General features: G+C 46.0%; 3 protein-coding genes across 5 annotated transcripts in view; all 3 read right to left on the minus strand.

The window, feature by feature from the left end:
* The window catches only part of LOC127553006 (gastrula zinc finger protein XlCGF57.1-like), a 43803-nt gene extending 30401 nt beyond the window's left edge, over positions 1-13402 (minus strand). Inside the window, exons 1-4 of one of the 2 annotated variants that reach the window (XM_051983772.1) lie at positions 8023-13365; positions 2998-3084; positions 1695-1821; positions 507-602 (exon numbers count right to left, since the gene is read on the minus strand). In XM_051983772.1, coding sequence (XP_051839732.1) covers positions 507-602; positions 1695-1821; positions 2998-3063 — 289 coding nt within the window. In that variant the 5' untranslated portion in view covers positions 3064-3084; positions 8023-13365. Of the gene's footprint in view, positions 1-506; positions 603-1694; positions 1822-2997; positions 3085-8022 lie in introns of both variants that reach the window. The other variant, XR_007951900.1, reaches the window with a different exon arrangement.
* On the minus strand, positions 4082-18221 carry LOC127555670 (zinc finger protein OZF-like). Of its 2 annotated transcripts, XR_007952416.1 has the most exons (3): positions 18128-18221; positions 15069-17418; positions 4082-4120 (listed from the first exon to the last, which is right to left on the minus strand). XR_007952416.1 is itself a non-coding variant. In XM_051988594.1 (2 exons), the coding sequence occupies exons 1-2, from the start codon at positions 18198-18200 to the stop codon at positions 15932-15934; spliced, it is 1560 nt and encodes a 519-aa protein (XP_051844554.1). In that variant the 5' UTR covers positions 18201-18221; the 3' UTR covers positions 14852-15931. The 2 variants fall into 2 exon arrangements, 1 of the variants encoding a protein (XP_051844554.1); XM_051988594.1 differs by lacking the exon at positions 4082-4120 and having other exon boundaries at positions 14852-17418.
* Positions 18222-18517: 296 nt separating this feature from the next.
* On the minus strand, positions 18518-21039 carry LOC127544473 (zinc finger protein 610-like). Its single transcript, XM_051971162.1, has 3 exons — positions 20793-21039; positions 19958-20044; positions 18518-18811 (listed from the first exon to the last, which is right to left on the minus strand). The coding sequence occupies exons 2-3, from the start codon at positions 19982-19984 to the stop codon at positions 18563-18565; spliced, it is 276 nt and encodes a 91-aa protein (XP_051827122.1). The 5' UTR covers positions 19985-20044; positions 20793-21039; the 3' UTR covers positions 18518-18562.
* Positions 21040-23624: the final 2585 nt, after the last annotated feature.

Consider the following 23624-nt stretch of genomic DNA (forward strand, 5'->3'; position numbering starts at 1 on the left):
AACCCAAATATTTTAGTAAATGAACATGCAAAAACTGATGCAGAAAATGTCAAATTAATGAAAACAGACACAACTGTTGCTTCCCATATATCAACAGGAACAAAATAGCTTAAAGTATTTTTTTAGGAAAATTCTCATCTGAAAATCACTTCTGGGGGAGTCTTGAGAGTGACCATTGGGTCCAAGAGGAAGCTCCGTGTCACTCTTACACTCTTGGCTTTCCAAAAAGGTAAAAGCAATTCAAAGTTCCACCCACAGAGCAGCAGTACTGCTCATTCAGAAAGCACCAACAGAACTTTAATCATTTCCACCTGTCCCTAACAAGTGATTTTGGTATAAAAAGGTAATATCATCCAAACAAACTAGAGGAGTGGAGGAAAATTACCTCCAAGATCTATGACTGGAAAAAGGGTTCAGGACCAAAAAAGGTCATGCCCAGGATCACAAGGAGCCCATTTTCAGGGGATTCTAAGAAAGGTGTCACATACTCTGGCTCACTCACTCACCTAACCAGCAAGCTCTTGAGACACTATCCATGGGAATTCCATGTGCTCTCCCTGACTCCAGCTGAGAGATCATGTCCCCATTGGACTCCACAAGACCTAGTCATGAGAAAGTGATAGAAAGGAAGGGTCACCTCACAGCCCAATCTCCAGACCTCTAGGAGCAAGCTTGAAAGGCCTGGAGGGCTGTGCAGGAACATCCAAAAGACATCTGAAGGGGGATCTGGTTTGTTTCTTGGAAAGATGCAGAGATGGGACAAATCAGGGAGTTGGGTTCAGAAAGACAAAGAACTCATTTGGTCCATTCTATTCTGAAGTATCTGGGGGCTTTCATGACCCAAATCCTTGCTCTGGGACTTTAACAAGTCTTTCTGGCAAGAAGGAACAGAGTTGGGAGTGGGGTGGGGATCAGCCCAGGGAGAAATTAGTTTCCAGACATACAAAGCAACAGCCCTTCACCTAGGACCGGGGAGAACATAAGCACTCTGGCTTTGGCCCCTCTGAAATAAACAAGGGTTGGGTATTGGAATCTTTACAAACTGGTAACTCATTAGAGTTGATGTTTTGGGCCAGAACCTGAAACAAGGTACTAAGTAGAACTAATTGATACAATGCTTGTGTTCACACCTTCAGAGTTCACAAGTATGCCAGATTCACAAAGTAAACTTTGTAGCTTTGTGAATTCACACCTCCCTTGAAGCTCTTAGGGCCAGAGAGCACTCTGGGAAGAAACCCATAATTCCTCTCTCTCATATCCCACAATTCCTCTCTCTCGTATAAAAGAAACAGACAGAGGCTCTTGGACAGATTTCAGTGGAATTACATGAAGAGTGGAGCTGGCTGGTGGCTGAAGAAAGCAGAGGCAGAAGCAAAGGACAAACCTTTGGATTTGGAGACATTTGGAGGGAGCTCTTGGAACCGAGCAGAGAGATAGGCCTCTCAACTAACCGGGATACTTTTGAAGGAGAAAATAAATGTTTGTATTTTTACCAGCTGGCTGCATTTGGGGTAATTATTGATCTGAACTGATACTAAAGCTGCCTCCAAGAAAACCTCCCTGAGAAAGAAACCTACTCTCCCCCAGAGAGAACTATTCTACTTATTTTAAAGAAGAACAAGAATCACCTACACTGGGGTTTCTCGATAAGCCCTTCATGAGGACATCTGGGGCCCCAGAGAAGCCATTCTTACCCAGGCAGACCAGGTTCCTGTAGTTCTCCAGCATCACGTCCCAGTAAAGCTCCTTCTGAGAGGGGTCCAGGAGGCCCCACTCTTCCTGGGTGAAGTCCACAGCCACATCCTGGAATGTCACCGATCCCTGAAACAAATACATTTGTGCCTAGTCAAGGACAGGGAAGGGAGAGGAAGGGCTGATTCTGTTCACGTTTCAGAGAATATATATATATTCAAAGCAAATTTTTTTCCCCTTGTTTACTTCTTGACTTTTTTTTTATGATATATTATTTGTCCAGGTACAAGGAAAGATGGTTTTCAAAATTCATTTCTGTAAGATTTTGAGGGCCAAGTTGTTTCTCCCTCTCCCCTTCTCAGGACAACAAGCAATCTCATATAAGTAAAATCTATATAGGACTGAAGATATACAATCAATGAGTATTGTTGGGGAAAAACATCAGAATAAAGGGGGAAAAAACCACAAGAAAAAAAGTGAAAATACTACTTTGTTTTGATCCTCTTTCAGTCTCCAGAGATTTTTCTCTGAATATGAATGACGATTTCCAACCCAAGTCCATTGGAACTGTCTTGGATCACCACATGGCTGAGAAGAACTAAGTCTGGCCTAGCTGATCATTGCACAAATCTGAAAGCAAAGCCTTTAGGATCAGTTACCACATACCTCAGGCTGGGCCAGATCCTCTTTTTCAAGTCAATAAGTATTCAGAGAGGTCTCCCCCTGGGCCAATCTCTGGGCTAATTCCCCGGGGTACAAAAATTGGTATAAGCAGTCCCTGACTCAGGGAGCTCCCAGTCCACAGGGGGAGACAACAAGCCCAAGAACAGTCCTGACTGGAGATGGTAAGACACTGAGCAGCTGAGGGGCAGGAGGGGATCTGGGAAAGGCAGGGCTTGAGCTGAAGCTAAAACAATGAGCCAGAGACTCCAAGAAGGAGTCTGGATGAGGAGAGAAAAGCATTCCAACCAGGGAGGGGGAACCAAGGCAGAAGAGATGGGGGGAGGGAGAAGGAGGGGGGGGGGGTCATGTGCAAAGAACAGAAACCAGGCCAGTCTGGGTGGACCCCAGGAGGCATGGAGGAGTCACACACTAACATATGGTGAAGGGCAGAAGGGCAGAAGCAAAGCCATGAATGCAAGTGGAGGATTTTATCTGTGATCCTGGCCCACAAGAAGGGCTCAAACCACTGGGACCTGGTGACTGAAAGGTCTCAGGTGCCTGAGGGGTGAGAGCTTTGGAGAAAGGGTCTGTCTGCCCTCTAGGACCTAGGACACCTGTCAGGAAGGGGATGGTGCTACTCACCTGGCGGAGCCTAATGGTGAGGAACGTAGGGGCCAGGATGGCCCTCCTCTTCCTTGTACCCGGCATGTGGGGTCTCTAAAGGCTGAGCTAGAAAGGAACAAGGAGCCATGAACAGGGTTGGCCTTTTGTCCCTCCCAGCTCCCAAATCTCCCTCTGCTTTGGAGAAGCCCACAGTCCTTCCTGCTCACACAAACCCCAGGGGAAGGCTTGACTATTTCCCAAGCTTGGATCAACTAAACCCACATTGATGAAATGCCTACTGCATACCTCCCTGCGCTCTGGGGTGCCAGAAATGGGAGGAACAAAATAAAGTCTAGATTTTCCCTCCCCTTTAACTTCCCCAGGGCAGTCCTGGAAAACGGCTGGTCATGGGGGGAGGGGACAGACAGTAACACTTGGAAGGAAATGAGGAGAGGACCTGGGATGGAGATAAGGAGGTGAGATTGAAGCTCCTTTTTTGGGGGGGTGGGAGGTCAGGGGATAGGGTAACTTGAAGATGAATAAGGGAGGAGGGAATGTGGGAGCGACAGATCATCCATGTCAATGGGAGGGATTTGGGGACTGGAAGAGGAAAGGGGAGAAAGTGTATGGCTCAGAATGGTGAGTGGTCACCATTTGATAAGAAGCTGGAGAGATCTCTAGGGGCAAAGCAAAAGTTGATTGTATGTTCTGGAGAGCAGCAGGAGGCCCTCCCTTGGAGAAAACAATCAGAAAGAGGCAGCTTTGGGGACAGGGTTGACACTCTCAACAGTCCCTAAAGCAAATATCCCTTCCCCCGCTGACCATCATCCTCACTAGCTGAGGGTCTCACATTCTAAAGTACACAAGAAAATGATCTTGGCCAATAAGTGCATAGCTGCCCATGTCTGACAGAAGTAGGGAGAAAATGATGCCATGGAAGGAGACCAGGGAGGGTGTTATGAGCCAGAATTTGATACAAGATGATAACTCAATGGAATTGATACAATGCTTATTGGTTCACATATTAGAGCAAATGCTTACAAGGTGTTAAGTCACTAGAGTTGATAGAAACAATGCTTAAGTTAATACCTTTGAGAGTTCACACATTAGTTCACACGGTTGAGAGATTTCAGGGTTCAGTATGAGATATCCAAATTCATACCTTCCATAATCCCACTCTCAGAGGAGGAGTCAATCTTTGAGTTTACACCTCTAAAAGAGCATAAAAAGAGCTGAGCTCAGTCAGGAGAGTTCCGTTGAAAAGATTGAGAGGGGAGCATCAGTTGGAGATTGAGAAGCCATGAGTCGGAGGAAGAGCAAAAAGACAAGCTTCAAGAGCTCTTGGAACCAAGGAGGGAGAGAGCCCTCTAAGAAAACTAAGCAGACTATATTGAAGGAGGCAATAAAAGATTTGAACTTTTAACACCTGGTTGCATTTGGAGTGATCATTACTCTGAACTGAAAGTAAGGTTGCCTCCAGAAAACCTCCCCAAGAAAACTGCTCCCAGAGTACCATCATATAGTATAGAAAAAGAAGAACACCACATTTTGGCACCTGAATATGGCACTGACAGGAACCTGATCTTAGATCCTTATCTCAGTGGAAAAGCCTATGATCCTGAATCTAGTGGAAAAGTCTTCTTAACCTACAAATTAGGGTGAGTGCAAAAGAAATGTTATTAAAGAGCTAAAATAGTATTTCAATTAAAATGGGACAGATGTTCAAGAAAAATGTTTAGAGAGCATTGTCAAAGTTATAAAAAGCCAAGGTTTGATTATAATTCTGGAGCAGATCACTGAACTTTTAGAAACTATAAAGCACATATGTCCTTGGTTCTCTATGGAAAAAGAATTGGATCTAGACAAGTGGAAATTAGTAGGAGAGCAACTAGGTGAGTACTAAAATTCTAATCCAAACTCAATGGAGTGGAAATTAGAAGAGGATCTTTGTCAATTCTGCAATAAAAATGGACCTGACTCAATTTCCAAAGACACAATTAAAACATAAAATTTAATACAACTGGCTATAAGAAATTAAATAAGTGTTAGAATGAAGAAAAAGAAGAAAGAGCAGGAAGAGGAGATGACAACTAAACTAGGTGAAAAACAGAAAGAATCAAATAAGAATGGAGTTAAATACAATTTTGAGTGTGATACTTCACATCAGGAGAAATTAGATCATTCTACATCTCATGACCTTCCCCCCTCAATTAACCCTTCATGGATGGAGGAAGAAGGGGGAGGGAGAGAGGCAGAAACACAATCAGCATCTCCTGTAAAGAAGAATATGACAAGATTAGAAAAGGCATTAATTAAAACAAAAAAATGAAGGAGAAGATATATCTGATTTTATAAATGCAAATCCTGTGATTGAAGAGCTTGACTCTTCGGATCAAAAAGGGAGAAAATACACTTCTTTTAATTTGGAAAAAAATTAAGAATTTGAAAAAAAGGATTCTGTCAAAAAGTTATTAATAAAAAAAAAAAAGAAAAAGGGATGCACTCTTTATGGGCTACAACCTCTTATATTAAGTGTTACTAGATAATTTGTCTTATGAAATTTTAACCACGAATGATTGGAAATCCATAGCTAGGATATGTTTAGAACCTGGACAAAATTTGTTGTGGCTTTCAGAGTATCATGAATTATGTAGGATTCAAGCCAGATGCAACAGGCCAACAGGAGCTAATGTACAAATCACTTTTGACCAACTAGCTGGTGAAGGTCATTATGGAGAGAATTCAGAACAGATTTATTATCCCATAACTGTGTATGAGCAAATTTCTAAGGCTTCAATAAAAGCTTGGAGTTCTCTCCCCGGACAGAAAGATGGATGTAAAGCCTTCACAAAAATAGATCAAGGGCCCCATACCTTTTGCAGATTTAGTGGGACATTTGCAAACAGCTGTAACAAGAACCACTGGAGAAAATGCAGCTACAGAAATAATGACCAGACATCTGGCTAAGGAAAATGCCAATGAGGTTTGCAAAAGAATTATATGGAGACTAGACAAAGACGTTCCTTTAGAGGAGATCATAAGGCGTTGTGTCACAGTGGGCACAAATGTTTATTATACCCAAACTATGATGAACATGGAAAGACAGGGTCCCTCTTGGCAAAGGAATTCTACAGAAACTCGTCGATGTTTTCAGTGTGGAAAAGTTGGACATCTGAGAGCTCATTGTAGATATGGAGATAGAGTGAGAGGACGGGGTGAGAGAAAACCCAAAACCCCATGTCCAAAATGCAACCGAGGCTTTCATTGGACTTCTGAATATAAATTGACCCAGAGAAGTGAGAGGCAGGGCCCAGCTCCAAGGTATCAATCAAAAGATGGGGGGGGGGACATGATAGCAGCTGAGGTTACACCCAGAGAGACTTTAAAAGGTCAGGACTTTGATGTGATTGACCAACAGAAAAGCAATTAGGATTACAGTTGGGGAGAATACAAGTTTTTTAAGCCATATGGGCAGTGTCCAGTGCAAGTAGCTCCAATGTAATTGCCAGTTGATAAGGAGAAATCCCCAAAGTGGTAAATAAAAGGGAATTAGATAGGCTAACTGCCTGGGAGAGAAGGTTTGCTTGTGTTCCTACAAATAGAGAAGGAAACAGATGGAGAAGGAAACAGATGGGTGGCAACGAGCACCTGGAGAGAGGCAGAAAGACAGAAAACCTTCAAAATAAAAGAGAAGATCTAAAAAGCATCTGACACTGAAGGAGCATGGCTGATAATGAGACTGTCAAAAGAACTCTAAAATCTTCAGGAATCATTGGATTCCCTAATACAAGATGAGACTGTTCCAAGGACTTGAAAACTACTAGGAATCATTGGATTCCCTGAGATGAAAAATTGTTGATGAGACTATTGCAGGACTTCAAAGCTTGGATTCCTGGCACATGAACTAATGCACAACGGATTCCTCTGGGACTATTTCTAGGACTTATGGACATATGTGAATTCTCAGGTTGATTCATGCTATTTGTTACATCACTACTAGTCTATGTCATATTGCTGTGTGCTTATGTCATTATGTGTAATGCCTCCCATACTGATGGATTTATGGGCACCTGTTTCACGTGAGCCCCTTCAGAAACCCGCTGATCTGATTTGATTCCCCATTTCCTTTGGTGTTTTCATCTCCCTTCCTTTTTGAGGATTCTCACCTCCTTGAGAAGTCAGAGAGGTCATGACCACCTATGTTCTAAATCAAAAGAAAGCGGGAGATGGTGGAATCCTTACAAGTGTTAAGTCATTGGAATTGATAGAGACCATAGTTCTCTCATTTAGCCTGGCTCGGGGTGATTGATCGGACCCTACAAGCAGATGTTACGGGCCAGAACCTGAAACAAGCACTAAGGGGAGCTGCGGAGACCACGTTTAAATCCCGGGGACAGAATGACCGGGGTACTCAGGGCGCAGCATAAGCGCGAAGCTCTCAGCGCCGAAGAGCTCCCTGGGAGACGGCGAGCCAGGAGAGAGTGGAGGCGCCGGCGGAGAAGATTCGGGGAGAGCCGGAGGCAGAAGCTGGCAGACAGGCTCTGGGAACAGGGAGGGAGAGAGGCCGCTAACAAAGCTAACGGGGCCATTCTGGAGGAGACAACGCAGGGTTCGGACTTTTAACTCTTGGCTGCATTGGGAGGGATTATTGCTCTGAACGAACCTAACGCTGCCTCCAGAACCTCCCCGAGAAACCCGCTCTTTGTATTATAAAAAAGGAGAGAACGCCGCACTTGAGTCAAGGCTGCAGGACCTTCAGGCCTATTCCAAGCCAAGGAGATGAAGCCTTACTCGATTTTCAGAACTGTCTTGCGGGATCTCACACCTCATCTCGTTCAGAGGAAATGGAGAAGAAGAAAGTGGGAGTGGGGGGAAATGAAGGGGCGAAAAGAGGGAGAAGGGAAGGGACAAAGAAGGGCAGGGGAGCAGAAAGGAAGGGGGGGCGGTCCCCGCAGGATCAAGGATCCTGTGCCCCATTTCACAGACCACATAACTGAGGCAAGGAGAGGGAGAAGGCAGGGATGGGGGGGGGGGGAAGTAGGGCGGGGGTCCCAGGCGTCTCACCTTGTGCCGCACCCAGGACGGCGCTGCTGCACGAGCGGTACAGACACTTCCCTGGCCTCCAGAAGGCTCCGGGATAGAGGATCTAGGAGGAACTTCCTGGTCCGAAGTGTCGCTCACAGGGCTGGGCGACCCCCCATTGGCTGGCTGCCGGAGGCGGGGCATTCGCAGACAACGCCGCTTCTCAGCGGGCTGCACTGGAGGAAAAGGGAATTCGCCCCGTTCACACACGTAGGCTCCTTCCTGCCACGCCTGGACCTTTGAGCCAATCAGAAAAGACGCCGCGGCCGCTGTCCCGCCCCCAGGTTCCCCGCCGCTTCACTTCTCCTAGCAATTTTTCGGGGAAGTCAATCTCGCGTGGCTTTGTTCTGCGGTTCTCGGGATGGCCCGAGGCTGAATCACGAGGGGAGGGGGGAGAAGGGAGGGGCGGGGAGGGCGGCCCGCAGGAGTGAGGGGGCGGGGCTACAGGGCCGCGAGCCCGGGAATTTTCTTTAACAGGCAGGTAGGGATACAAGTGTCTCCTGTAGCTTCAGTAGCGCAGAGACGGAAGAACGCCGCTGACACATGGTACATTAGGGGGTATGTGGTTCAGCCCCTAAAGCTCCAGGCCTGACGGCCCTGTTCCGCTTAACGCGCTGACGCTCGCTGACAGCCACCAAGTCCCCGCCCCCGCCAAGGCGGGATTAGGGGACAGAAAGTGACGCAGGGAAAGCCCCGAGCTGAGCCCGGCTCCCCTCCCCTCCCCCCACTTCCCCTCCCTCCTCTCCAACCCCCTGACTCCGGACTTCAGGTTCAGGCTTTCCCCTCGCCAGCAAACCGCGGCCTCGGGCTTTCCCACACCGACCCTCCCCCCGCATCTCCAACAAGCATCTTTTTTTTTTAATACCGTTTTATTGACAGAACATGCGCATGGGAAATTTTTCTACACTGACCCCTGCAAACACTTCTGTTCCAACTTTTCCCTTCCACCCTCTCCCCTACATGGCGGACAGTTTCATACATGTTAAACATGTAAGTATATTTTAGCTACAACATTTGTGCACAGATCCATACAGTTCTCTTTTTGCACAAGAAAAATCGGATTCAGAAGGTAAAAATAACCTGGGAAGAAAAACAAAAATGCAAGTAGTCCACACTCGTTTCCCGTGTTCCTTCTCTGGGTGTAACTGATTCTGTCCATCATTGATCAATTGGAACTGAATTAGATCTTCTCTTTGTCAAAGAGATCCATTTCCATCAGCGTACATCCTTATACAGTATTGTTATTGAAGTATATAATGATCTCCTAGTCCTGCTCATTTCACTCAGCCTCAGTTCCTTATGAGTCTCTCCAGGCGTCACTAAAATCCTGCTGGTCATTTCTTTTTCTTTTCTTTTCTTCTTAATTATATAGCTTTTTATTTACAAGTTATATGCATTAGTAATTTTACAGCATTGACAATTGCCAAACCTTTTGTTCCAATTTTTCCCCCCCTTCCCCAAATGGCTGGTTGATCAATACATGTTAAATATGTTAGGTATAAGTCAAATACAATATATGTATACATGTCCATACAGTTATTTTGCTGTACAAAAAGAATTGGACTTTGAAATAGTGTACAATTAGCCCGTGAAGGAAATCAAAAATTCAGGCAGACAGGCCTATTCATGGTTGTATTAGTTTTGCTCAGCATCAGTTCATTTAAATCTTTCCAGGCCTTTATAAAATCAGCTTATTTGTCATATTTATTATAACAATAATATTCCATTACTTTCACGCAACATGACTTATTCAGCCATTTCCCAGTTGATGGGCATCTACTCACTTTCCAATTCTTTGCCACCACAAAAAGAGCTGCTACAACCCCAAGTTACTGCTTTGAACTGGTTGAAGTGCAGATACTTCTGGGGCAGAGGCTAAGAAGTGACAAAAGATAAGCCTGGAAGGCAGCTTTCAACTTCAGGAAGTGCTGCCTGAAGGACAAAGTAGGTTTTGGAAAGATGACCATGGGAAGATGACAAGATCCTCTGGTCAAGGTGAGATGACCACATCTGGTCTCTGGCTGTGGCTGTGGGGGAGGAGGGGTGATGTCATTCCAAGTCAGAATTACACGAATATGGTCAAAGGGAAAGCTGCTGGTGGTGGTCACTCTCTGAGTCCCGGATTTGGATTGTAAGGGAGAGGGGTGAGCTGAAATTTGCAGCCTTAAGAAACTGGAGGGAGCAATAGCATATGCTCATGATACGTGGCTCAGGAGACGAGAATGACAGCACAAAAAAACCTGAATTAGGCCTGAGATATCCCCAACACCTTGGGCCTAAAGGCCAACTTTAATACAAAGTCCACAAATAGGAAACTTGCTGCTGCTGCTGCTACAGATGACGAAAAGGAATAGTAAGAATCCACCCATAGATTACTTCAATGGTATGCAGAAGATCTGGATTCAAAATCAGAAGATGGTGAAATTAAAATAGTTACTTTGATGCATTCTGAGAAGATGGCAGAGCTCCAGAGTCTCCATGAACAGATAGGAAATTACCACAAAATGAATATAGAGAAGCAAAGATAAAGGGGTAAAGCAGTTGCCTTCCTAGGACAAAACAAGAGGACCCCAAAAAAGACCGGAATTCCCAAGGGCTGAGACTTAGCCAGAATGAAGAATAGACACCTCTATACTGACTCTTTCACTGGTCCCCAAAAATAACAAATCAAGCCCTGGGGCAGCTTTGTCAGGAGGCAGACTAAGTCTCCAGAAATCTCTCAACATTCTCCTCACTCTAAGCTTCAAGGAAATTTCCCCTCAGAAACTTTTACTGTAGAATGCACAACCTGTGAAAATGCCAGAAATCAGACCAGCTGTTCTGGCTCTCACAGAGGCCATGAAAAGCGACAGAAAGACAAACAGACTTCCAGCATTCCTCCAAAGTGAAGTAGTGACAAGAATAACATAGAGAGCTTTATTATCATTGATTGACCCTTAAATGCTTTCTAACCACAATATGGCTAAGGAAACACAAATGAAAAGAGAAAGTAGGTAAACCAGTCAGTGTATGAAGGAACTAGGGGAAAGTTGGGTTCAAGGAGAAACTTTAGCATTTCCAGACAAACTGTCTCTCCTCCGATCTGGGCAGGGAGCTTATCATTCCTGCACATTCTGTTCTCATAACATCTCAGTCTCCGAAGCTTCCCAGCCTCTGCTGGCCAAAGAGCAGACTGAAGTGGGGATTTGTGCCGGGTCAGAATGACATGAATTACTGCAAACTGAGTGCAGATTGAGCAGGCCAGAATGCCTGGGAAAGGACAGCTTGGAAGCAAGCTATGCACAGGCTAGGCAGGTGTGATTACATTACCAAAGTAGGTGTGATTACCTGGAAGATTATCTTTGAATTCCACTGAGATCTTATGTGGCAAAGTGCTTGATACAGATTCCATTCCAGAAGACATTTACAAGGCAAAGGATCCACTGCTAACATAAAAGCTGACGGAAATCGTCCAGGTTACATGGCAAGAGGTTATCCCCCTGGAGATACAGAATACATCAAAAATATTATGCAATTTTGCATATTGCAAAATATAGACAAAAAGTATACATTTCTATAAAGGAAAAGGAAATAGGTTGTTCTGTGACAATCAAAGCAGTCTCTCCCTCAGACACTACCAGCAAAAGTATGCCAGTCAGTCTTCCTTAATGGGCTGATTCTTCACCTGGAAAATAGTCATCCCCCTGAGAGACAGTGTGGATTCAGAAAGGGCTGAGGAACGCCAATGTGGTGTTTACTGCTGGACAATTCCAGGAGAAATGACAGGAGCAGAACAAAGATCTGTATAGGATATTCTTTGATTCAATCGAGGCTTTTGATACTGTCGGTCATGAGGGCTTGTGGAAAATGATGATGAAATGTGGTTGCCTGGAGAAGTCCATCAATATTGTATGCCAGTTTCATGCCAGCATGCTTGCAAGGGTCCTGGATAATGGATGATGCTCTTGTGCTTCCCTAGTCACCAGTGGAGTCAAACAGATCTGTGTGCTTGTTCCCATCCTTTTTAGCATGATGCTGTCAGTGATGTTCTCAGACATTTTCAGCAAGGATGAAAATGGCATCAGTCAGCTACCATGGTGATACCAAATTATTTCCCTAAATTGGAAGAAAAGTCGGCATGTGACTTTTTGTTTGCAGGTGATTTTGCACTCAGTGCAGCCTTTGAAGCTGACCTATACAGAGTGGAGATCGATTCTCCGTCCCTTGTGAAACCAGAAGGAGGCTCTCCCCCAGTCAGTATCTAAATGAGGAACTCACTATCTAAATGAGGAACCACTGGTTATATACAGCAAAGGGAGAAATATGGAATGCTGGGAATATATTCATTTACCATGGAAGTCTGTTTTTCAATGTTGTGCACATGGATGGTGCTGTTAACATACAGATTGCAGAGCCAACTCAATGTTTTCAAATTCTAAAGGAAAGCATGAGAGAGTTTGCCTGCCATACTGAGGGCAACAGAGCTGCTGTGCTGACCTCATTGGTATATGCTTATGAAACCCAGACAGTCCACCAGTGCCATGCCAGGAAACAAAACACTTCTGCATGAATTAGGAAAATTCTGAAGATCACCTGGCAAAATAAGAGACTGGATACCTGACATCTTTTCTCAAGCTGAACTGCTAAGCATTTGCAGAACACACCATTCGAATGCCAGGCAGAGGTTTGTTCAAAAGAATATTTATGGAGAACTCACGAGTGCTCACACAGAGGGCCGAAGAAGTGATACAAGAATATTCTCAAGGTGTCTCTGAAGAACTTTGGTATTCATTGTGAGATATGGAAGATATACCAGCCCAGAGCTGTCTCACCTGGCTTCCCCACATCAAAAGCACTGTGCTCTCTGAGCAAAGCAGAATCACAGTCACTCAAAAGAAATGGGACATTCTCAAATTTGTGCCCAACCTGTGATAAAACTTTGTGAGCTCATATCAGTCTGGTCACACACAGTGTACATTGACCCATCATTTTGGTCCTTCACCAGTACCAAGGACAACAAAGGAAACTGCTTGAGGAGCTGGATTGTCTTTCCCCTTTTGTTGTATTCTCAGGACTTATCACATGGTATGTACTCGCATATATATTGATTTCCCTCCACAACACAATAAATCATAAAGACAAGCAGAAACCAAACAATATATCCAAATGCCTCTGCCTGCCTGTAACAGCATCTAAGGTATCCCAACTTCTTTGTTCAATACAGGTTTATTGCCTTTATTCTAAATTCAGCTATTTTGTCCTCTGTCGTTATTATATTTGTTACAAATAATAATCTCCAATTTCTTAATTGACTTTTCTATCAATTCATATGGATCTTCTTCTGAGTTTCTTATTTTCAATTTTTTCTTCTAAAATATGATTTAGTTACATGCAAATACCATCAGTAGTTCCACCCTTTTGAAAATAATTAAATAGAAAATAGTTTCGGAAGGAGGGCACTAGCAGGAAGTAGGATCATTAGAGGCCTCAGGAAGAAGTGGGTACTAGAAATACCTAGAAATGATTTAGTATATATTTTAATAACTGAATTTCAAACTAATTAGTTTCATTTATAATCTTATCCATGTTACTTTAAGTACTTAAAACTATTACTCTTCAAGAAGGGGCCCATAGGATATGAGGCTTGATACCCCCAACTGGGTGAAGTACAAGACTCTTTAGACCACTAAAAGGAATTCTGCTGACAATGTCTGGTTTGGCTTCCTATTTCCCCTAAGACCAGTGAAACTGCAGGTATATGGAAAAGTCCTCATGAATGGGGATTTCTGCCCTGTAAAAAAGCTGAATGTGATGAGCTTGGAGTACCCTTGCATCTCTGGGATTCTGTTATACATCTCTAATACTCGGCTATTGGGATGGGGCAGTGAAAGTGGGAAGGCAAGGGGATTCCCAAGTAATTCATGGCCAGTGATAGCACTTAGAGAGAATCACTCTGAGCTGCAAGTTGTCAGGGTGGGACTGAATAGCCAAAGGTTAACCCAAGATGCAGAGAGGAGGGATCAGGGATAAAAGTTTTAAAATGGGAGTTAGAAAAAGCTCAAATTAGAACTTACTTCAGACACTTACTAGCTCTGAGACTTTCCCCATCCATGAGATGGGGACAACGCTAGCTCCTACTTTACAGAGCTGATTATGGATCAACTGTGATAATACATCCCGCTCTTTGCAAACCTTCAAGGACTGCAGAAATGTTACAATTGTGAAAACATCAAGACCTCAAGTATTTTCCCCCTCCATAGGTCTTCTCACAGGCTCCCTTTCATTCTGCTACCTCATGTAGACCCTCCTGCTCACTCACCTGAACTTTGTAAGTCTTTTCCTATTTGAATCTCCAACCCAAAATCTCTGCCCACTCCAGTTCATTCTCTACAAGTCACTGAAGTGATTTTCCTACAGCACAGGTAAAACAGTCCCACCCCACTGCCCCTCTACTTGAAATTCTAGTGCTCCCTATTTCTTCTAGGAACAAATATTTGACTTTCAATGTTCTGCATAAATGTCAAATCTACTTTAAAAGCCATCCCTGTATGAACCTGACAAGATCATTTGCTTATCTGGGTCTGCTTTCCTCATCTGCAAAAAGAAAAAGCTAGACTCCAGGGACTTCTTTCAACATCTACGTCCATGATTTTATACTAATAACATGGGGGGCCCAGCCAACAAGAGCCCCTTCCTTCTGGACAAAGATGAACTGAAACAAGATGATCTCAGCAAGGAAAATAAGGAAGCAAAATATCAACATTCTAAGGACCATGGTGTCATCCTCTATATTGACTTAGATAACCAGGAGACTAACCAGGAGACTTTTTTGTATTTTATTGTGAATTTATTTTATTGAATATTTTCAAATTACATTTTAATCTAGATGAGCCTGTTATGAGCCAGAACTTGAAACAAGGTGATAACTCAATGGAATTGATAGAAACAATGCTTAAGTTAACACCTTTGAGAGTTCACACATTAGTTCACACATTAATTCACATGTTTGGGAGATTTCAGGGTTCAGTATGAGATATCCAACTTCACACCTCCCATAATCCCACTCTCAGAGGAGGAATCAATCTTTGAGTTTACACCTCTAAAAGAGCATAAAAAGAACTGAGCTCAGTCAGGAGAGTTCAGTTGAAAAGATTGAGAGGGGAGAATCAGTTGGAGATTGAGAAGCCACGAGTCGCAGTTGAGCTAGAGGCAGAAGCTGGAAGAGCAAAAAGACAAGATGCAAGAGCTCTTGGAACCAAGGAGGAAGAGAGGCCTCTAAGAAAGCTAAACGGGCCCAAGGAAAGAGACAAGACTTGGAAGGAGAAAATAAACATTTGAATTTTATCAGCTGGCTGCATTTGAAGTGATCATTACTTTGAACTGAAACTAAGGCTGCCTCCAGAAAACCTCCCCAAGAAACCTGCCCACAGAGAACCATCATATATTATACAAAAGAAGAGAACACTACATCAGCCCACTAGAGTGTTTTCCTTCAGTGATTAAATTAATGAGGTTTTTCTCCATCATGAGTTCTAGAGTATTGAGGATATGCTTTGATCAGCAGGACTGCTTACCCCCATTAATTATATTCCTAGGATTTCTCACTGGCATGTATTCTCTGATGTCAGGAAAGCCCTGAATTCGGGGTGTAGGCTTTCCCACATTCAGTGCATTTGGAGGGTTTCTCTCCACTGTAAATTCTCTAATGTTGAGTCAATGCTAGGCTCCAAAAAAAGGCTTTCCCCACCATCAATGCATTTGAAAGGTTTCTCTCCAGTGTGAATGCTGAAGTGTTGGGTAAGATCTGACTTCTGGCAGAAGATCTTCCCACATTCACTATATTACATGTGAGTTCTCTGATGTATAGTCAGTGCTAGGCTCCAAGGAAAGGATTTCCCACAGTCATTGCATTTTAAAAAGCTTCCTTTGCAGTATGAGTGTTGCAGTGCTCTCTGAGTAAGTGTTTCAGGCAGAAGGTCTTCCCACATTCAGTGCATTCATATGGTTTCTCTCCAGTATGAATAGTGCTGTGATTATTAAGAGCATACCTGTAAGTGAACGCCTTTCCACATACAGTGCACTGATGAGGTTTTACTCCTGCATGAGTTTTCTGGTGCACCCTCAGGCTGGAGTTTAATTGGAATGTCTTCTCACACTCCCTACACTCATAGGATTTCTCTCCCATGTGAGTTCTATGATGTATAGTCAGAGCTGTGTGGCAAAGAAAGGCTTTCCCACATTTGGTGCATTCATGGGGTTTCTTTCCAGAGTAAATTCCCTGATGTCGCATCAGCCTTCGGTGCCACAGAAAGGTTTTCCCACATTCGGTGCATTCATAGGGTTGCTCTCCGGTATGCGTTCTCTGATGTTGCATCAGACTTTGGTGCACAGAAAAGGCTTTCCCACAGTCATTGCATTTAAAAGGTTTTTCTCCAGTGTGAATCCTACAATGCTGTATAAGATCTATCTTCTGCCGGAAGGCCTTTCCACAGTCACTGCATTTGAAAGGTTTCTCTCCACTGTGAATTCTACAGTGTTTTTTAAGGTACGCTTTCATCCGAAAGAGCTTTCCACATTCACTGCATTCATATGGTTTGTCAAAAGTATGAACACTACCATGATAAGTAAGAGTATACTTCTGAGAGAATGCTTTCCCACATACACTGCACTGATGAGGTTTTAGTCCCGTATGAGTTCTCCGGTGCTGAGTCAGGCTGGAGTTTGATGGGAATGTCTTCCCACATTCACTACATTCATAGGGTCTTTCTCCAGTGTGAGTTCTCTGATGTCGAATGAGCGTTGAACGCCAAGAAAAGGCTTTCCCACAGTCACTGCATTTAAAAGGTTTTTCTCCAGTGTGAATCCTACAATGCTCTACAAGAGTCGTCTTCTGCAGGAAGGCCTTTCCACAATCACTGCATTTGAAATGTTTCTCTCCAGTGTGAATTCTATAGTGCTGTGTAAGATTTACTTGCTTCCAGAAGACCTTTCCACATTCACTGCATTTATAGAACTTGTTTTCATTCTGAATACTGAAATGTTGAGTCAGATCTGCCTTCTGAGACGACGGCTTCTCACATGAAGTCAATTCAGAGCACTTTTTTCCCAGATCTATTCTCTGCTGTAGAGTAAGGACTGGCTTTGGGCTGAAGGTTTGGCTGTATTTATAGGATTCGGGGGCTCTGACTTCAACAACAGCTTCTGTTTGGATTTCTTTTCCTTGTCTACAATGTTTCCCCTCAGTGTTTTGCTCTTTTCTGAACCTGCCATAATACTGCCAGGTTTTTCCTACCTCAGAGGTGCAAGGGCCATCCCATAAGGATGTCATTGGGGATAAATCTTTCATAGAAACACTTAACTTTGGAGTGGAGTCCTTGTTCTGAGGGCTAGTGCCCCCATCTGAAAGAAAGGAAAAGCAGAAATGCTTTTTCATTGGCTGAATAAGCTTTCCTGTACACTTGACTTTCCCCAATATTCCATATGTAATTAGCACTAGAAACATTTTTCCATGTGAATTGAAATCAATGCTGATGATTTCTACAATTTCTTTGACTTCGCCAGACCTATTCTTTCATATAACCCAACAATATTTATTAAATGAATATGTGAAAACCAATGCTGAAAATGTCAAATTAATGAAAACAGACACAACTGCTGATTCCCATATACCAACAGGAACAAAATAGCTTAAAGTGTTTTTTTAGGAAAATTCTCATCTAAAATCACACCTGGGGGAGTCCTGAGAGTGTCACCACTGGGTGCAAGAGGAAGCTCTGCGTCACTCTTACACTCTTGGCTTTCCAAAAAGGTAAAAGAAATTCAAAATTCCACCCACAGAGCAGCAGTACTGCGCATTCAGAAAGCACCAACAGAACTGAATCATTTCTATGTGTCCCACATGGACACATGGTAGGAAAGTCGCTACCAAGTGACTTTGGTATAAACAGGCAAAACATCCAAACAAACTAGAGGAGTGGAGGAACATTGCCTCCAAGATCTATGTGTGGGAGAAGGGTTCATGACCCAAAATGTCATGACCAGGATCAAAAGGTGCCCATTTTCAGGGGGTTCTCACACAGGAGTCACATACGCTGGCTCACTCACTCACCTAACCAGCAAGCTCTTGAGACACTATGCATTGGGATCCCATGTGCTCTCCCTGACTCCAGCTGAGAGATCATGTTCCCATTGGACTCCACAAGACCTAGTCAAGAGAAAGTGATGGAAAGAAAGGGTTCACCTCACAGCCCAATCTCCAAAGACCCCTAGGAGCAAGCTTGAAAGGTTAGGGAGCCTGTGAAGAAGAAGGGGGATCTGGTTTGTTTCTTGGAAAGATGCAGAGATGGGACAAATCAGGGAATTGGGTTCAGAAAGACAAAGGACTCATTTGGTCCATACCATTCTGAGGTTTCAGGGGGCTTTCATGACTCAAGTCCTGGGACTTTAACAAATCTCTCTGGCAAGAAGGAACAAAGCTGTGGGTGGGGTGGGGGGAATCACACCAGGGAGAAATTAGTTTCCAGACACACAAAGCAAGAGCCCTTCATCCAGGACCGAGGAAATCATGAGCACCCTGGCTTTGGCCCTTCTGAAATGAACAAGGGCTGGGGTTTTTCAATAAGCCCTTCATGAGGACATCTGGGGTCCCACAGGAGCCATTCTTACCCAGGAAGACCAGGTTCCTATAGTTCTCCAGCATCACGTCCCAGTAAAGCTCCTTCTGGGAGGGGTCCAGGAGGTCCCACTCCTCCCGAGTGAAGTCCACAGCCACATCCTGGAATGTCACCGATCCCTGAAACAAATGCATTTGTGCTCAGTCAAGGACAGGGAAAGCGAGAGGAAGGGCTGATTCTCACTCTATTCAAGGTTCAGAGAACATATTCAAAGCAAATTTTTTTCTCTTGCTTAGTTGTTATTTTTGTGATATATTATTTTTGCAGATACAAGGAAAGATGGTTTTCAAAATTCATTTTTGTAAGATTTTGAGGGACAATTTTTTTCCTGTCCCCTTCTTCTCAAGACAAGAAGCAATCTCATATAAATTAAATCTATATAAGACTGAATATATACACAATCAATGAATATTGTTGGGGAAAATCATCAGAAAAAAAAGCAAAAACCCACAAGAAAAAAAAGTGAAAATACTACTTTGTTTGGTCCTCTTTCAGTCTCCAGATTTTTTTCTCTGGATATGAATGACGTTTTCCAACCCAAGTCCATTGGAACTACCTGGGATCACCACATGGCTGAGAACTAAGTCTGGCCTAGCTGATCATTGCACAATCTGAAAGTAAAGCCTTTAGGAGGCTCAGACTGGGCCAGAGCCTGAATCAAGTAACAAATGAATCTCCTTTTCAAGTCAATAAGCATTCAGAAAAGTCTCCCCTGGGTCAAGCTCTGGGCTAATTCTTGGAGATACAAAAAAGGGCAAAAACAGTCCCTGACTCAGGGAGCTCCCAGTCCACTGGGGGAGACAACAAGCCCAGGAACAGTCCTGACTGGGGATGACAAGGCACTGAGCGCAGCTAAGGGGCAGGAGGGAAAGGCAGGGCTTGAGCTGAAGCTAGAACAATGAGCCAGAGACTCCATGAGAGATGAGATGGGGGGAGAAAAGCATTCCAGCCAGGGAGGGGGAACCAAGGCAGAGGAGATGGGGGGTCATGTGCAAGGAACAGAAACCGGGCGAGTCTGGGCGGACCCCAGGAAGCATGGAAGAGTCACACACTAACATATGGTGAAGGGCACAAGGGCAGAAGCAAAGCCATGAATGCAAATGGAGGATTTCATCTGTGATCCTGGCCCACAGGAAGGGCTCAAACCACTGGGACCTGGTGACTGAAAGGTCTCAGGTGCTCTGAGGAGTGAGAGCTTTGGAGAAAGGGCCTGCCTGCCCTCTAGGACCTAGGACACCTCTCAGGAAGGGGATGGCGCTACTCACCTGGCGGAGACTAATGGTGAGGAACATAGTGGCCAGGATGGACCTGCTCTTCTCTGTACGGGGCCTGTGGGGTTCCTGAAGGCTGAGCTAGAAAGGAACAAGGAGCCATGAACAGGGTTGGCCTTTTGCCCCTCCCAGCTCCCAAACCTCCCTCTGCTTTGGAGAACCCACAGTCCTCCCTGCTCACACAAACCCCAGGGGGAGGGCTTGTCTATTTCCTGAGCTCGGATCAACTGAACCTGCATTGATGAAATGCCTACTGTATACCTCCCTGCACTCCAGGCTGCCAGGACTGCCAGGGACAAAACAAAGTCTAGATTTTCTCTCCCCTTTAACTCCTGCAGAGCAGTCCTGGGAAACGGCTGGTCATGGGGGGAGGGGGGGGGATGTAGTGACATTTAGAAAGAAAATTAAGAGAGGACCCAGGATGGCGCTTTTGGGGAAGGCCAAGGAGGGGAGGCTGAAGCTCCTATCCCGGGCCATGGGAGAGAGGTCGGGGGAGAGGCTAGTGTGAAGACTAACAAGAAGGGAAAAGGGAATGTGGGAGCCAGAAATCATCCGTGTCAGACAGAGGGATTTCGGGAGTGGAGGGGGAAAGAGGAGAAAGAGAATATGGGAGAGGAAGAAGGCGGGAGAAGACGAAAATCAAAGGGGCAAAAAAAGAGGTGAGAAAGGAAGGGAGAAAGAAAGGGACTCGGAGCAGAAAGGAAGGAGGGGAGGGGCGGTCCCTGCAAGATCCACGAGCCTTTGCCCCATTTCACAGACCAGACAACTGAGGTAAGGAGGGGGAACAAAAGCCAGGGAGGGGCGGGGGTGGGGGTCCCAGGCCCCTCACCTTGTCCCGGACCCAGGACCAGCGTTGCCGTAGAGACTCGAGTGGCCTACGTGACGCCTTCTAGATAGAGGATCTAGAAGCAAGTTCCACGACAACATTGTCGCTCACTGGGCTGGGGGCGCACCTATTGGCTGGCTGCTGGAGGCGGGGTGTTCTTAGACCCCCGCCCTTCTCGGTAGGTTGCCTTGGAGGAAGGGGAAATTCCCACCTTTCAAACACATATTCTCTTCCGTGCCGCATGTGAACCTTTGAGCCAATCAGAGACGCCCCGCGGCCACTATCCCGCCCCCAGGCGCCCCTCCAGCGCCCCCTTCACTCCTCATACCACTTTTTCGGGGAAGACAAGCGCGCGTGGTTTTGTTCTGCGATTCTCGGGGTGGCTCGAGGCTGAGTCACCAAGAGCGGGGGCGGGGGCGGGGGTGGGCGGGGTGATGCTGCTCCCCAGGAAGGAGGAGGCAGAGCCACAGGGCCGCGTGTCCAGGATTTTTCTTTAAACAGGCATTTAGGGGCTACAAATGTGTCCAATAGCTTCAGTTGTGCAGAGCCGCAATAACCCCGTTATACGGAACAACGCCATTGGCACAAACAGCCATAAAATATACATAATAACCGTATTGACACAATAACCACGCAGCTACGTAACAGCCCATTGACGCGTAAGAACGCCGCGGACACGTGGTACACTAGGGCTTTGTGGTTGAGCCCCTAAAGCTCCAGGCCCGACGGGACTCACACTCTCGGAAGCGCGGCCCTGTTCCGCTTAGCGCGCTGACGCTCGCCGACAGCCATCAAGTCCCCGCCCCCGCCAAGGCTGATTCACGGGATTAGGGGACAGAGGCGGACAGAGAGGGACGCGGGGGCGAGACCGGAGCTGAGCCCGGCTCCCCTCCCCTCCCCCACTTCCCCTCCCTCCTCTCCAACCCCCTGACTCCGGACTTCAGGTTCAGCCTTTCCCCTCGCCAGCAAACCGCGGCCTCGGCCTTTCCCACACCGACCCTCCCCCCGCATCTCAAACAAGCGTCATCTTGTAGTTGCAGCGCCCCCCCGGGGTGGGAGGAGAATAGGCAGGTCCTGCCGCCCTCCCCATCCCCCGGCCGCAGCCTTTCTGCTGCATTTCCTTCCATTTGTTCTTCGGGGCCACTGCAGCCTCGCCAAGGGCGGCTCTTGACGTCAGGAAAAGCAGCCCCTGACCCAGGAGGAGAGGGAACATTTCCAAAGCGCTGTTGGATCGGGGCAGTAACGGGGAGCCACGGGCGGGCCCTGAAGAGTGGGGTGACCTAAGCAGAACGGGCTTAAGGAGGTCGTGGTCACGGCTGGGGGAGGGAGGGCTCCGGGGGAGACCGAGGCCCGAGCACTGGGGGAAGGAGAGTCATAGCAGACCATGAGCATCCAACAAAAACCCATTTGCGATTCCGGGGGTCCTTCCCTGAGCCCTCGGGACCGGTCCCTGCCTCGGAAGAGCCGCTCACCCCGCTGGGGAAGAGGACGTCCCCCCGAGGGTGCTCAGAGACCGCGCGCCCCGTCCCAGCTCTCCCTCCAGCTCAGCCTCGGCCTGGAGCTTTTTGTAGCTGGAGAATTTCCCAGAGGGCGTAGCTGCTCTCCATGGCATTCTGTTCCCATTAAAGGAGCTTGAAACAGGGCTCAGAACTCAAGGTAAAAGGCAGGGAAGCACTCAGCGCGGTTTCACTCCATTGGAGACTGGGAAAGCTCCAGATTATAGGCCCTTATGCAGGGGAACGTGACACCCTGAAGCTGACATACAATACCATTGACCCAAGTTTCCATAAATCCTCAGCCCCCACAGTGCCAGATCTCCAACTTTGTGCATAGGCTTATGTTGTGCTCCTGCCATTTCTCCTGGAGTTGTTCCTGGCCCTTCAGAAGCCACAGTGGTTCTCAGGCAGAGGACTGAGTTTTGGGGGAAGGATCAGCTCCTGGGGAGATCTCTGGCCAGATTCTTGCCAACAGCCACTAAGGGACAGACGCACTCTCTGATTGTGACAGGACAGCTTATCCCCTTTGTCTCTATGGAAATGGACAGCGGAGACATCCTTGAACCCAGAACATTCCAGTCAGCTTCCACATGAGCAGTAGACGCCCCACTTTGTAAACCTCAGTTGGAGTAAAACCAGCTCCAGGCGCTTTGCCACTAATCACATTCAAAACCTCTTCTTCAGCGGGAACTTCAGGTAGGGAAAGGTTGACTTCAATCCAAGGTAAACAGTCCTTAGTTTCCCCAGGGATCAGTGGCAATCTGTGGAAAAGATGATGCAAGTGTTTAGTCCATCTCTCCAGGATCATGTCCTTATCACTAACTGACAGAGATAAGGACATAGTCCTAAAGGAACAGGGAGCCATGGAGGTTCTAGAGCAAGGGAGTGACCTGGTCAGATCTATCCCTTAGAGATGTGTTTGGCAATTGTGTGGAAAATGTAGGGGAAGGAGGAGAGACTGGATGTGGAAAGGCCAGTTAGTGGATTATCTTGGTATCTTAGGATCCTCGATTTCTGACAGGAAGGACCCCAAAAGCCATTTAGTTAAACTGCTTCCATTTCCACATGAAGACCCAGGATTCACCTGGGGTGCTGAAACAGCAGAGGTAGTGAGCATCAGAGAGGGATTTGAACCCAGAACTCCCCTTTGCCCCGCGGCATAGGACAGCTTATAAACGTCCAGGAGAGTTTGTTTCACCAGAATCACCAGGGTGGGGGTGGGGGAAGTGAATGGAGAGCGCAGTCTCTGGGGCAAGAGCTCCCTCCTTGCTCTGATTCCTCGAGCTCCCGGGAGCAGCTGCTGTCGCTGCCACAGACTCATCCATGACCAGGGAGATGC

The sequence above is a fragment of the Antechinus flavipes genome, chromosome 1 (assembly GCF_016432865.1).
Source record: "Antechinus flavipes isolate AdamAnt ecotype Samford, QLD, Australia chromosome 1, AdamAnt_v2, whole genome shotgun sequence".
In the NCBI taxonomy this organism is placed as follows: domain Eukaryota; kingdom Metazoa; phylum Chordata; class Mammalia; order Dasyuromorphia; family Dasyuridae; genus Antechinus; species Antechinus flavipes.